Genomic DNA, 15,195 nt, shown 5'->3' with positions numbered 1-15,195 from the left:
CAAACATAGTCTAGCCATTCTTTATTTTAGTCAAAAGTCTTGAGAATTTATAGAACTTAGAACTTAATTTTAGACCCTTATAATATTCTTGAGATGCTTTAGAACATATTTTCAATATATTTATTAACAGGAATATTAATTTTCTGGTTTTTTTTTCCTATTTGTAGATAAACAACTGTATATCTCAAGTTTTCTTTGTTCTGAGTAATTCAGAAATCAGTATCTGCTATAATTCAAATATCCTGTTATGATATAGATATTAGAGTAGAATAACTTTAAATAAAACAATATTTATATAGAATTCCCACTGTCCATACAAGTTTATATTCTGATTAAGGGATAGAGGTATTTATAGATAGTTTTATGTGGAAGGGAAAAGTCATTTATTACCTCAAGTAATAGTTTTTCCCCTAATTAGAATATGGTATCAAGAGACCAAGCACATGAATTTGTGTTAGGTTTGAAGAGATTCATTTCATCTCCATAGTTGTCACATGTATTTTCGGTGATTTTTAAATTTTAAATTGATCTGTTAATTTACAAGTAATCAGAATTAATGCAAAACTCTTAGTTGTAGGGAAGACACAGGTCACGTTGAGAGATTGAGAGATCAGTTACTATTACTGAGTAAACAAATCTAAAAATCTCCTCAAATCATGAGTCAGACCATGTCATGGATTATGAGTTACTTCTGGCTGTCGCTAGGAGATGGCTTAATATTATTCATTGTCTTATGATGACACTAAAATAATCAAATCTTATATTGCACGACTTGAGCTATTTAGCTTCTTAATGGATGTATGTTTCTAGGCTTCATAGGTTACCAAATATTAATTCTGAGAGTTTTGAAAGCAGAAGATCCACACTAACTGTGAGTTACTTTAGACACATACAATGAATGAGTTGAAAACTCAACAATTTCTTTAAATGCATTCTTATTAATTTTATATGTCATCTCCATATTCTTTGACATGATCTGCCAATACATGTTAGGTATAGATATATCACTTGAAACCCATTTACAAATTGTTATTTATATATTGAGAGATGGAACAGAATATCAAGCACTTGAAATTTCAGTATGTGGTAAATTTCATGATTAAATAAAAACAAAATGAATAATTTATCGCTTAGAAGTAAGGAATCCCACTTGCAAGTGCTATGTGATAATATATGGATAGCATATTGAACATCATCCATGCATATAACATTTTTAAGAGGTAACAAGGAAGAGTTAGTTGCATGAAGATTGAAATGTGGAAAAGTAGGGCTGAGATAGTAGAAGAGGTTTAGAGAATTATCTTTTTTTCCTACTCAGAAGACTGGATAGATTTAATAACTGTTTTCAAGCACTTTGAAATCTGTTGAATTGATCATGATGACCAGCTGTATGCTCTGTCTTCACTGATGATGAAAAACAGGAAGAGGGTTTGAATTATATCATGGAAAGAGTTAATGTGTTTATGGTGAATGGAAATCATGGGTGACCCATGAAGTTTTTAAAGAAGTTTTGTCATTAATCGATTTTTTTTACAAGGAATGTGGTCTTTTGTTTAAATTATCCCTTCAGATAAGACTAGACAGAGGAAACTTATTGTTGTTTTGCCAAAAATCTGAAATTCACTTTAAGTTCAATTTATGGCTCAATTTTCCAATTTGAAATAAAAATAAATTATTTTCAATTTTCATAATGAAATATTTTAAATAAAAAATAGAGTGAATAAAAGAAGACACCCAAAGACTCTTTTTTTATTTTTATTTTTTTGGAATGTTTTTTGGTTTTGAAGGAGAGAGAGACAGAGTGTGAGCAGGGGAGGAGCAGAGAGAAAGGGAGACACAGAATCCAAAGCGGGCTCCAGGCGCTGAGTTGTCAGCACAGAGCCCAACGTGGGGCCTGAATTCACATACTGTGAGATCGTGATCTAAGCTGAAGTCGGACGCTTAACCAACTGAGCCACCCAGGTGCCCCGACCCCAGGCACTCTTAACTCGGCTATGTTAATGACCAATATACAAGGAATCCTGTTTTATCTATATCCTTTTGCCCTTCACAATTATTTTGGAACCAATACCGGACATCATGTCATTTCATCTGTACATATTTCAGTTTGTATTTTGAAAGAATACTCTTGTTTTCAACATAACCACAATATCATTGGCATATGCAGGCAGATTAACAGTAATTCATTAATACATCTATTTTTCCCATAGGTTATTTGAATGAAGATAAAAATGAGGTCCATATCCCCCAACTGTTTAATATATCTCTTAAGTGATTTGTAACATAATGTAGAGTTTCAATTTGATGGTTGCCGACATTATGATATTTAATGTATTACTCTGCTGTATATTCCTTATGGATTGCTGGGTAGATCTAGAAGCTTGATAAGACTCACGTTCACTTTTTTGGCAGGAATACTCCACAGATGGTTTGAATATTCCTAGTTAGAGACATGTAACTTCTGTTCATCTCTTTTTGTGTGTTGTTAGCAACAGTTAATGATCGTAACCTTGATTCATTGATTCACTACGTGTACAACATGGTCATAATTCTAAATCTATATACCTTCATCATTTATTAGCTGGAGGCTTTCCAAAAAGGAAAACCTGTCTTAATTAATTATTATCCTGAGTATAGTTCATATAGGAAGAGCAAAAAAAAAAAAAAATGCATGTTTCTCTTCCTTTATTTACCAATTTCAGAATAATAAGTCAGCTCTTAGTATCCCTCAAAGACAACCAGATATTTAGATATATATTTAAATGTCACTGACTCAATTTCTTTGCTGGTCATCAGTCTGTTCAAGTTTTCTATTTCTTCCTGTTTCAGTTTTGGTAGTTTAGATGTTTGCATATCATTAAGAATTCATGGATTTAAAATATTTTATGTATTTAAAAGTCTCTTGCAGTTATTATTCTTATTGATACCCAATTTGCCTCATCTTTACTTAAAGTGATCTTTATTACATTGGCTCCCGAGTCCTTTGACACAACGCTGGTAGTTTGGGAGGGCTTCCTTGCATTTTGTATCATAAGGTGTTCTAGGCTAATCTTAGGTACGCTTGGCTGGTGTTTAGGCAGTGAGAGGTTTTTTTTAGGCAGTGAGAGTTTTTTTTTTTTTTTTTTTTCAACGTTTATTTATTTTTGGGACAGAGAGAGACAGAGCATGAACGGGGGAGGGGCAGAGAGAGAGAGAGACACAGAATCGGAAACAGGCTCCAGGCTCTGAGCCATCAGCCCAGAACCTGATGCGGGGCTCGAACTCACGGACCGCGAGATCGTGACCTGGCTGAAGTCGGACGCTTAACCGACTGCGCCACCCAGGCGCCCCTAGGCAGTGAGAGTTTTAATGATGTTTTCCAGGTACTATAGTTTTAACATTTAATATGTTTTTTTAAATTTATTTTTTATTTTTATAAAAACATTTTTATTTATTTATTTTTGAGAAACAGAGAGAGAAAGTGAAAGAGAGAGTGAGCACATGAGTGGGGGAGGGGCAGAGAGAGAGAGTGAGGGAGAGAGAGAGAGAGGATCTGAAGTGGGCTCCACACTGACAGCAGCAAGCCCGATGTGGGGCTGGAACTCACATATCATGAGATCATAACCTCAGCTGAAGTAGTCAGACGCTTAACCAGCTGAGCCACCTATAGGTTTTAACATTTAGAATACATTTATTTTTGCCATAGTAAATGGATTTAATTAAAGTTTAGTGCATGAATAAAATTTATAGAGCACATTAGGTAAGTCTCACATTTTATGGGTAAAAAGGAATCAGCATTCTTCTGAGAAACATGCAGTTCTTTCTGGAATCGGGAAGATGATGTGATAAGCCCTGAATTCTTTTTGGAGTCCAGATTCTGTGTTGTTCATTAAACTATTAATAGAAATGATGCATTTAGGTTGGCTGTGAAGAGCTGGAGTGATGTGGAAGACAAGTTTATGTACTGCTTTTCCAAGTGCTAAGCTGCAGATTTGACTTTAGGCAATAAATTCACAAATTGAGGTAATGTACAAACAATTAAAAATAAAAATAACATTTTCTCAGTCGTATGATGCAATAAGCAAAATTACTACTAAATATGAAACTGGTCTCATAGTTTGGGAAATTAAGTAAATGTAACAAGTCTGTGTTAGAAAACCAACTGCTACCATCTGGTTGATAGGTGAACATTTTAATCCCTATGGGATCAGTCCCAATAACAATAACAAAAAAAAAAAAAAAACAAAACAAAACAAAAAAAAAACCGATATAACAGAGGCTGAGGAGAAGAAACTGCTGATTGGGAGACATGACAGCCTCCTCGAGATTATTTGCTCCTGTGCTCACAGATACTCATGTAGATTTGTCTCCCTGAAAGTGTTACGACCTCCTCAAGGATGTTAATTGGAAATGATAGAACATCATATGTAACGGAACAGTCTTTTCCATTCTGTAAGAGAAAGAAATGTGTGCTCTGTCTTTGTATTTCACTTTAACCAAAGGTATCACAGACATTACTCTTTAGTAACACCAGAAAAAAAGACAGTTGAGAGAGCTGAAAGAAGGGGAGACTGTTTATCCCTCCAAACTCTTTCCATCAGAACAATAGCATGTAGATAAAAGAGTTTCTGATGTGAAGTGGAAATAAGTCAATGTTGATAAAGATCGTAGCCGTAGCTTTTTAGAGGAGTCAACATCCCTTCGGTTGACGAAAATAGCAGCCTTAAAAATATATCCGCCGTCAATTTCACAACATAATTCTGAGTTATTTAAGTATCTTTATTGGTCATCATTTTTCTTTGCCTTCCTAGGCTTATCAACGCTGCAGGCAGTGCTGGACTCCGCTGCTGAGAAGAAATGGCAGGTGACTGCTATCAATGTGGGAAATATTAACAATGACAAGAAAGATGAGACGTACCGATCACTTTTTCAAGATCTGGAGTTAAAAAAGGAACGGCGTGTCATCCTGGACTGTGAACGGGATAAAGTAAACGACATTGTAGACCAGGTTGGCTATGCTCTGTTTTCTAATGGCACCAAATATAGAATGTGCGTGCAATGTCAGCATTTGCAATGAGTATTTGTGTGAGGTGCTTGAACAGCAGTTTTTACTTTATGGTTTATGTAGGATGCAGCAGGGATCATCAATTAAATTATCTCCGGCTTCAGTTAGCAATAGCAGATGGTCTTCAATAATGCTGACACATCATACTAATCATTAAATATATTCAATATGTAATTCCTGACTCTAATGCTTTATATGATAAGCATTACCTTAAACTTTGATATTTTTAGTTGGAAAGTTAAAATTTAACTTGTTGAAATTTTTAGGCATAAAGAAATAGCCACATTAAGTGAAATTGAGGCTGGGTTCAAAGGGAAAAGTGAGTAGTTCATGAATTCTTTGGCAAAACATGGAGTACTTCAATCATTAGAGTGCAGTATGGAACATTAAGTCTATATTGTTGTCTGGATGGGTGCTTGTCTTCAGAAAAAGTGTGTATATGTTTTTCCAGGAATCATTTTTTTCCTCCTAGTAGGTAGATTTTATATCACCATAAAGCTATTAATCTATGAAATTAAAATATGTAGGAGAGTCGTATTCAGTCTGTGTTTGCTGTTTGAGAAGTTTACCGTACATAAGGATGTTTTATCTGTGCTTATTACCACACCACCTTGATTCCATTTAAGATTTTTTGGGGGGATAGGGCAGCCGTACAGTGATATCTTACTGATAAAAATAAAATCCACTGTATCACATAGATAAGGTAAGTGACCAGGGATGTTGCTGAAGCAGCGGAAGCAGCATCATAATTTACTAAGTTAAGGTTTGCTTCACTGGATATCTGGTTTTCCTAACTTGTAGGTGTGTGTGTGTGTGTGTGTGTGTGTGTGTGTGTGTGTGTGTGTGTAGTAGCTTCTAGGGATAATATAGGATTGGAAGAAAAACATGCAGTTAAGCATGCATTTCTTGGCCCTTTCAGCCTTTGAGGAGACAATTAGATTCACTAATTTGTATAACACAAAGCATTTTGAAAACATAAATGTTGATGAAGCCTTAATTGATATGTAATAACACAGGCCCTAAGACATACAAAATGGATCTCACATAAAATATTAAATAACTGGATAAAACTAACTTGTTATGAGAAAGGGCTAAATGTTATATGCCAGAGAGGTGAACATTTCAGTAGAAAAGTCTTGGTTCCTGTCTCAGGAGATGAAGTTAGGGTTGTTTTTAACCTGAAGGCCTCTTGTTCAAATGTGAACTTCAACAACTCATTTGAATTTCATAGGAGATTCTCATTAAAACTGAATTTTAATAATAGTCATTAGTCTTTTGTTTAAAGAATTTATGTATTCATCACTCATCATATTAAATGTTGGTGAAAGCTGTTTTGAAAATAATTATTTCTAATACTAGAAGAGAGAAACTATAAGAGAAATTGGGAATACATAGAATGTAATGTTTTGAAACAAATATACGATGATTAAATACATGTCTATATGGACATCCGTTCAAAATGTACAGAGATTTTGCACATGCATGTTATTTGTGTTTTCATAAGACACTTTTGAATGTATTAAATGAGTGTGTACAGTGGTTGATTGCATCATTCAGCAAACATTTATTTCAGACATCCTCTGTGTCTAGAATGAGAGACGCAAAGAAGGAAGAAAGAGTGGTAACTTGGGGCACCTGGGTGGCTCAGTAGGCTAATAAGCATTCGACTGCAGCTCAGAACATGATCTCATAGTCCGTGGGATCAAGTCCCACATAAGGCTCTGTGCTGGCAGTGTGGAGCCTGCATGGGATTCTCTCTCTCTCCCTCTCTGTCCCTCCCCCACCACTCTCTCTCCCTTTCTCTCTCTCTCTTTCTCTCTCGAACTTAAAAAAAAAAGAAAGAGTGGTATTTGTACCCCATGAACTTATTGTTTAGAGATGAAGACCAATTTTACTTGTCATATTAGAGTATTACAATTTATACAACAATGTGGTCGAAGAGCCTAGAAGAGAAAAACTATCTTAACGGTGGTAGGAGGATCAATGAAGGGTTCATGCACATACTGGCAGCATGTGTCTGGCTTGGGTTCCTTCATTTACTCATTCAATACATTTCTTTGATTTTCTAATGTTTGCCAGACAGGCACTGTGTAGATCCAAGAAAGTAATGTTAAGCAAAACAGTCAAAACCCTGTTAAGGTGAATATTTATGATATATTTACAGAAATTAATGCATAAGTATAATAATGGTATATCTGACAAATGAGAACAGGATGTTATGAAAAAAACAACAGAAAAAATTTAGATTAGGAGATCATGGAAGGCCTTTGGGGAAAACAGTTTACCAAGCAAAAAAGTGAGGTTGAAGTCCATTTCAAGAAAAGGAAACACTGTTTACTTTTTCACTCTATTAATACTTATAGGAGAACAGAATTGCTGAAACTTTATTTCATAATAGCTTAAAGTTAGAAAGAATCACTTTGTTGATTATGCGTGTTTTATCATTCAATAAAACCTCAGAGTTATTTATTTCTAGTTGTGGTTAGATGGGAAAGAACTGATCCGTTAGAAACATTGAGAAATCAATATAAATTTGCTATTGTTAGTGCAATGCTAATGATTATTGTAAAGCAAAAATGTGAGTTAGTATGACCAGCACTAATTCCTATTTACGGGTAGAGTTAGTGAATTGTCGTATCTCCCCGCTTTCTCCCAGGGAACACTTAACTCAAGTAAGGGCTACTGGTAGCACCGTTTATACAATGTTCTGTTGTTGTTGTTGTTCCTAGAAGAAAGACATGCATGAGTCAGAAAGTAGAATGAACAGTAAGCAGAATCAACAGATGTCAGTAGGGTATGTGAGGGACACAATCAACTCAATTCAAGTGATGCTAATTAATATATTTTTCATCCAGAAGGACATCTGTTCCTTCAATACAGAGGGTTCGTTTTCTTGAAAGAAGGTGATTTAGTTTACCTAAAAATGGGTTAAAAATAATACAAGCCCTAACTCTCTTCCAACTAGCTATCACTTAACCTCAAAGGGATATTTGGTGGAATCCTTCCTAGGATTTTGCCCTTGTTCTTTAACTAAATGCATTGCTTTGGAGTACCTGACTTTGTCCAGGATAAGAGAAGGTCAGAGAAGTTTATCCCAGGAGGTAACGTTGGGTTGAGATTCCTTGTGCTTGTAGCATTAATAAGACAAATGATATGATAGTGGAAAGAGCTTTCCTAGCAGAGGAAACAGAATATATAAAGCCCTGAGGTGATGGAAAGAAGCCCTTTTGTGCACAAAATTACTGAAAAACAGGGCCGACGAGGCTCCAGTGTAAAGAGTGGTAAAAGCCTGGAGAAGCTTGCAAGATCATTGGACTTCTCAGCATAAATTAAGGATTTTGTCTCTTAACGCTGGAAGCAATGGGAAGCCACCAAAACAGTTTAATTAGGCAAATACGCTAATGATTTGAATGTTTGTCTATAGCCCAGGTATTTCATGCTTTCCATTGATGTGACACTTTTCTTAAAAATAAAAATTACGTTTTCATACCTAAGTGCTAGGACTACCACATGACCATTTTACCAAATTCAACTCTCTTTAGTTGATGTACAGGTCAGTGAAAAGTCACATTGATTCAGTAATATCCCAAACTGACGTGAGCATTACCAAAATGACCACTTTTTTCATGATGTGTGTATCTCACCATTGATTTTTGACTTAGATTTGTGGAGAAATGTTAGCTTCTCTGATACTTTGCTGCCTCGAGCTGGAAATAATAATGTTCATTGGAACTAAATTATAAGCATTTCAAGATTCTTAAGATGGGAATATTATTTTATAGATTCATGTAAGAATTCTTTTCTATACTTATTAATATTTTTTAAATGTATGTACTACTATAAATTTGCGTGTCAGTGTGAATATAAAATCTCAGATGTTGGGTTCAGCTGTTTAAGGGTTTAATGAAAAAATAGCTTTTGTAGGAAGAAAACTATGGCTTATTATGGATTCATACATGTTTTTAGTTTTATATTTCTTAAGATCTTATGATCTAATTTTCACTATTGACAAAACTGAGGTAATTATGTATGTTTAGTTATTGACTTCTTGAAAGAAGTGATGATAAAGCACTAAAATGTATTGTTACCTTTTTCTGAGAGAAATAGTCACTGTTGTGATAATTATATCTTGTCAAATATGACTCCTCATAGAATATCAAAAAACATAGTGATAAAATTCTATTGTTTTTCTCATTTGGGCCATAACATCAATAATTTTACATTTATGTTATTTGCACTTATTAAATAATGGTTTCTTTATCTTTGTTAGGTTATTACCATTGGAAAACATGTTAAAGGTTACCATTATATCATTGCAAATCTGGTAGGTGAATTAATTGATATTTATTATTTTAATAGAGATGTTTATTAATTATAAAATAGTTGTGAATGATCAGCATTTATCAGTGGTATTTTTAAAAACATATTGTGATTCTATTAATCAATTAGAAATGATATTTTTCTGAATTTGTTATGTTTTGGATTTATTTCCTATTTTACATTTTCTAATCAATCTCCTATTATAAATTATGTAAGAAATTAGAGAACGATATTTGACAAGTTTATAAATTGTCTTAAAAAGCATATTTAGTTATGGAAAAGTTTCAAAAATACATAAAGCTTAATTATTCAAATTTCCTCTTGGTTTTCATTGTCATGGTGTTTTTATATTTTTCCTTTCGTTCATTCCTTTAAAGTTTTTAGTATATATAATATTTGAAATAAATGCCCATTTGCGAGAATATCTCAGTGAAAAATTAAAGCTGGAAATGTCAAGAATATTAATATATTATTTATTTCTGATTATCTACTTACTATGTAAGCAACACAATGAAATTGAATTCCTATAGCTGATGACTTTTTCATTGGGATTTCTCTCAGATTATGATTATACTGAATATCCAAGTGGTTAATTGTATCTCTCTCTTAAATATAATCAGAGCCCTTTAGAATTATCATTAGACATTTTTTTTTTTCAAAATAGTTTTTAGATCAGCAGTAAAATGATCTTATGCCTTTATCACTGCAAAGGTTTATGTTCTTTAAAGAGGTATGATCTTTCTTGATGAGAATACCACCTTCCCCAACCTCTGAAAAATAGTGGGAAAAGGAGGGAAAAAATAAGAGCTTATTCTAAAAAGCATAATAGGGCTTGGGAAGGTTTTCATATCTACATAAGTGTAGATTTATTTCATGGTTTCTGGAATATCAGATTATTGTACCAGAAGACATTATTGTTGGTAATCATGGAGAAAAAAACAAACAAACAAACAAACACCTCACAACTGATAAATACTGTTTTCACTAAAAGGTGGCCGCAGTGATTTAAAATATTAAATCTCAAACTTACATGCTACTGCTAGAAGTTGGTTGTTCAGGTAAAAATTCTGTTTGCCCATGAAATGGCTAACTACAATAAAATTCATCAGAACTTACCCATTAATATGTTATTACAGATCCTAAATGACTTCCCACCTGAGCAGCGAGGGTTAAAATAGATAAAACTCTGTATTCACTCTTTTCAGAACTACATTCTGTGCAGGGAACAGCCTGGACAGTTAGTCCCCTGTATGAATTGTGCCATTTGATGAACAACACAGAGCCACATTGAAAGCCGTGATCTTTAAAAATGTCCAGATGGAGAAGATTATATTGGAACATTGAAAAATAATGACAGAAGGTGGCTCATCAATTTGAGAGTTGATATCTGATTCTATGAAAAAGGAAAGAAATGTACGAATGACCAAAGTAAAAAGATTTAAAAAAAAAAATCAAAAAACAAGTTCATGCTGCTGTCATGCTTCTAGGGAGAAAAGTGCCTAATACTTTATCTGAATTCAAATTGTGTTCCTCCTTTTCTGAATACTTGGTATCTTCACCATATGGAACTTCTAATGAATCAGTAAATTCAAAGAATCTGAGAAAAGCTGTGGTTTCTGAGAACTAGAAGACATTTGAAAATTCCACTGACGTTTCAAATTGAAGAATGCCATTCAGAGTGGAAGCGCTTTGGTCTTCCAAAATCTTGATTGGAAATGTCCCCTTTTTCCTATCCAGTGTGTGTTGAGAGTTAAAGGTGGTGGTTACAAAAGATAGTAAAGCCCTTTAGATACCACTGTTGATTAATTTCCTCAGGAATTGGTAAATGCTTGATTAAGCTCCCAAACACAGGTTGTGATTAAGTTCTTGATACAGCTCTTAAGAGGATGATTTGTGCATAATGTGACCAAGAAGTGGGCGTAAAGGGATCTACTTTTAATTTCCTCAATCCATAGATATGGACAAAAAGTGCTGCAACCAACCCATCCCTCCCAGACTATCTGCCTTACAGTGTGAAGCACATTCATCAGGGAGCCTCCCCCATGCACATGGAAATTCCAATAAAGTTTTTTTAGTGTCTTACTCTTAAATAGCCGAGTAGAATTAGGCATTTGTGAAAAGTCTGGGCCATGAAGGATATAATATAAAACAAACAGATAAACGAATGAATGAATGAATGAATAAATAAATAAATAAATAAATAAATAAAATAAAGTAAAATAAACAAAAACAGGGCAGGCAGATAACACAAGACAAATGTTTAAAGTTATAATGGATATCTGCAGAGAAATAAAATACATTTTATCCAAAAAGAAGAGAAAGAGTGCATTATGAAAAAGAAAAAAAGAAAAAAAAAAAAACCTCAGAGAATAAGAAAGAGCTATGGGAAGCTAACTTTTTTTTTTCCTAAAGTAACAAGTAAAATTATGTGACTTTGAAGATAAGCTTAAGAAAAGTCTTTACAGGGGCGCCTGGGTGGCGCAGTCGGTTAAGCGTCCGACTTCAGCCAGGTCACTATCTCGCGGTCCGTGAGTTCGAGACCCGCGTCGGGCTCTGGGCTGATGGCTCGGAGCCTGGAGCCTGTTTCCGATTCTGTGTCTCCTTCTCTCTCTGCCCCTCCCCCGTTCATGCTCTGTCTCTCTCTGTCCCAAAAAATAAAATAAAAAACGTTGGAAAAAAAAAAAAGTCTTTACGATTATGTAGCAAAATGACAATACCGTATGAAATGCAGGGGAACCTCTAAAGGGACCTAGACATTTACTCTAAAAGTTGCAATGTGGTAATAATAGGCATTCTGGAAAGACACAGTAGTGAAAACGGGGGTAAGAAATTGTCAAAGAACATTCAGAAACATTCCCAGTACTGGATGACACAAATGTGCCCCTTGAGTACAGAAAGCAATGAAAGAAAAGAGACTTCCTTTCATATTTCAAAGAAGATGTCATCATGACATTTCAGGGAAAGATAGATCTTAAAGATTTTGGACAGGTGGGAGGTGGAGGCAGAGAGGGGTACAAAGGAGGTCAAAATTTTGTATTTATTACCAAAAATAATAAGGAATAATGACATTGTATTTTTCAATAGAAACAATAGAAGTCAGAGGAACAATGTCCTCAGATTATAAAAGTTTGAACTTAAAATTCTGTACTTAGCCAAAATACTAATCAAGTGTCAGAGCAAAATAAAGATATTTTGAGGGGCGCCTGGGTGGCGCAGTTGGTTAAGCGTCCGACTTCAGCCAGGTCACGATCTCGCGGTCTGTGAGTTCGAGCCCCGCGTCAGGCTCTGTGCTGACAGCTCAGAGCCTGGAGCCGATTTCAGATTCTGTGTCTCCCTCTCTCTCTGCCCCTCCCCTGTTCATGCTCTGTCTCTGTCTGTCTCAAAAATAAATAAACGTTGAAAAAAAAAAAATTAAAAAAAAAAAAAAAAGATATTTTGAGACATTCAGTGTCTCAAAAAACTTACCTCCAGTGTGTCCAGATTAAAAATAAAATTTAAAAAAAAAAAAAAATTTAAAGATATTTTGAGGGGCGCCTGGGTGGCGCAGTCGGTTAAGCGTCCGACTTGAGCCAGGTCACGATCTCGCGGTCCGTGAGTTCGAGCCCCGCGTCAGGCTCTGGGCTGATGGCTCGGAGCCTGGAGCCTGTTTCCGATTCTGTGTCTCCCTCTCTCTCTGCCCCTCCCCCGTTCATGCTCTGTGTCTCTCTCTGTCCCAAAAATAAATAAACGTTGAAAAAAAAAAAATTAAAAAAAAAAAAAAAAGATATTTTGAGACATTCAGTGTCTCAAAAAACTTACCTCCAGTGTGTCTCAGGAAACTATCGGGGGCTCTGAAAGAAGGGAATAAAACATGAAAGAATAGTAATCAAGGCAGCCAGATTTGGAACTAGTCAGAAACATGGTGAAGGGACACTCCAGGGTATTGTTGCAGAGAAGACGGAAAGAGGAACCAGTTCAGATCACAGCGTTTAAGAAGTTCTCCTGTAAATTAAATATTCAGAAAAAAAAAAAAAAAAAGAGAAGCAGATTACTTGATATGTTTGAATATGTTATTTAGAAAAGGAAAGATTTACTCGTATAAACATGAAAAGTTCCCATGGAGCAACTGGAAAAAAACTAAAGATAGGTATATAGAAAACTATACTAAGTAGTGAAAACTGTAGTAGTGAAAAACTGAAGCAATTATTAATGTGAGAATGAAATACCTTTCATGCAGGAAAATGCAGCCTCAGCACATTATCTGGCTTTGCTCTGAATAACAGAATTGCAAATATGAAAAGCATGAATGTGAAATGGATGAGGAGGTAAATGTGAATGAATTGCATACTCATCTGACATAAGCAAAAACTCAATAAAAAATATCTAAAATGGATAAATTAAGAAAGCATATGTGGGGACGCCTGGGTGGCTCAGTCGGTCAAGCCTCCGACTTTGGCTCAGGTCACGATCTCATGGTTTGTGGGCTTGAGCCCTGCATCGGGCTCTGTGCTGACAGCTCAGAGCCTGGAGCCTGCTTCAGATTTGGTCTCCCTCTCTTCCTGCCCCTCCTCATGCTCTGTCTCTATCTCTCTCTCATAAACAAACAAACAAAAAAAAAATTATAATTAAAGAAAAAAAAAAAAAGAAAGCATATGTGTCATGCAGAAATATGGAGATAAATATATGAAAAACAAAAATTATTGAAATTGATTGTTTTGAAGCAGCTTAATTGAAACAGGGTTGGGCAGAGCAGAGAATCAGCAACTTTGTTATATATTTTTTTGCACTGTTTGCATTCATTATTTTGATAAAAAGAAAAAACAAAATTATGAACCAATAACAAAGTAATTATCCTTCTTTACACAAATATATTAAATATACTTTCTTGGGGCGCCTGGGTGGCGCAGTCCGTTAAGCGTCCAACTTCAGCCAGGTCACGATCTCGCGGTCCGTGAGTTCGAGCCCCGTGTCAGGCTCTGGGCTGATGGCTCAGAGCCTGGAGCCTGTTTCCGATTCTGTGTCTCCCTCTCTCTCTGCCCTTCCCCTGTTCATGCTCTGTCTCTCTCTGTCCCAAAAATAAATAAACGTTGAAAAAAAGAAATAAAATAAAATATACTTTCTTAATATCAATAACAAAGACAAGATTCTCCTATATTTTGGATTCAGGGATAATTTCAATCCTTATGCACAATAATAAGGAGTAAATGTATGAGGTGAAAAAGTTAATAATTGTGATTTGTTAAAATTGTGATTTCCTCTTGTGATTTCATCTTTGAGAGAATACTCTCAAATTGAGATAGAATTTATGACAGCACAAAATTTGAAATCAATGGAAGTACCACATAATAATAGTTTTAGTAATGACTGAATTCATTCTAATAATGCAAGAGATTGATTTTTAAAATTTAATACATTTTATAAAAAATTAAGTTACATACTTAATATGAAATTGTTTGACTGTTCTCAAATAATGACTAGTCATTTAGTACCCTCCATTCTTATTTTAAAGGTGTCTTATCACCTGAGAGAATGAACAATTTTAATAACAACAACTTGCTCACAATGGTGTAGCTCCCAGAGAACTAGCTTTACGTTATCGTTATCAAGTATCTGTAACCATGTGGTAGTGCTCTGTTGTAGAATCAATAAATAAAACCCGTCCTTATCCATGGAAGATTTCTCAATAAAATGGAGAACTTTTATGTGAGTACAACCAATAAACATTCATTGATTAAGGACCTACTGTGATTACAAGATGATAGTAGGTATTGGTGCCGAGTACTGGCTGATAGATGCATGAAACATTTCCTATAAGCTTTTGATCTCGTGTGCTCTTTGACATCTGTAAAACC

The 15,195-nt window shown here is 34.9% G+C and overlaps 1 protein-coding gene across 5 annotated transcripts in view; it reads left to right on the top strand.

The window, feature by feature from the left end:
* GRIA2 (glutamate ionotropic receptor AMPA type subunit 2) overlaps nucleotides 1–15,195 on the top strand; it is a 161,207-nt gene that overhangs the window by 92,189 nt on the left and 53,823 nt on the right. For all 5 annotated transcript variants that reach the window (XR_015250163.1, XM_025921728.2, XM_025921726.2 and 2 more), the window contains exons 4-5: nucleotides 4,791–4,987; nucleotides 9,315–9,368. Coding sequence is in view for 4 of the 5 variants with exons in the window: in XM_025921728.2 (XP_025777513.1) it covers nucleotides 4,791–4,987; nucleotides 9,315–9,368 (251 nt within the window). In the remaining variant the exon portion in view is untranslated. The remainder of the gene's footprint in view (nucleotides 1–4,790; nucleotides 4,988–9,314; nucleotides 9,369–15,195) is intronic.

Source organism: Puma concolor, chromosome B1, assembly GCF_028749965.1.
Source record: "Puma concolor isolate L17-30 chromosome B1, mPumCon1.1.hap2, whole genome shotgun sequence".
NCBI lineage: Eukaryota > Metazoa > Chordata > Mammalia > Carnivora > Felidae > Puma > Puma concolor.
The sequence above is the reverse complement of the archived record's forward strand: the minus strand, read 5'-3'. Positions and strand labels throughout refer to the sequence as shown.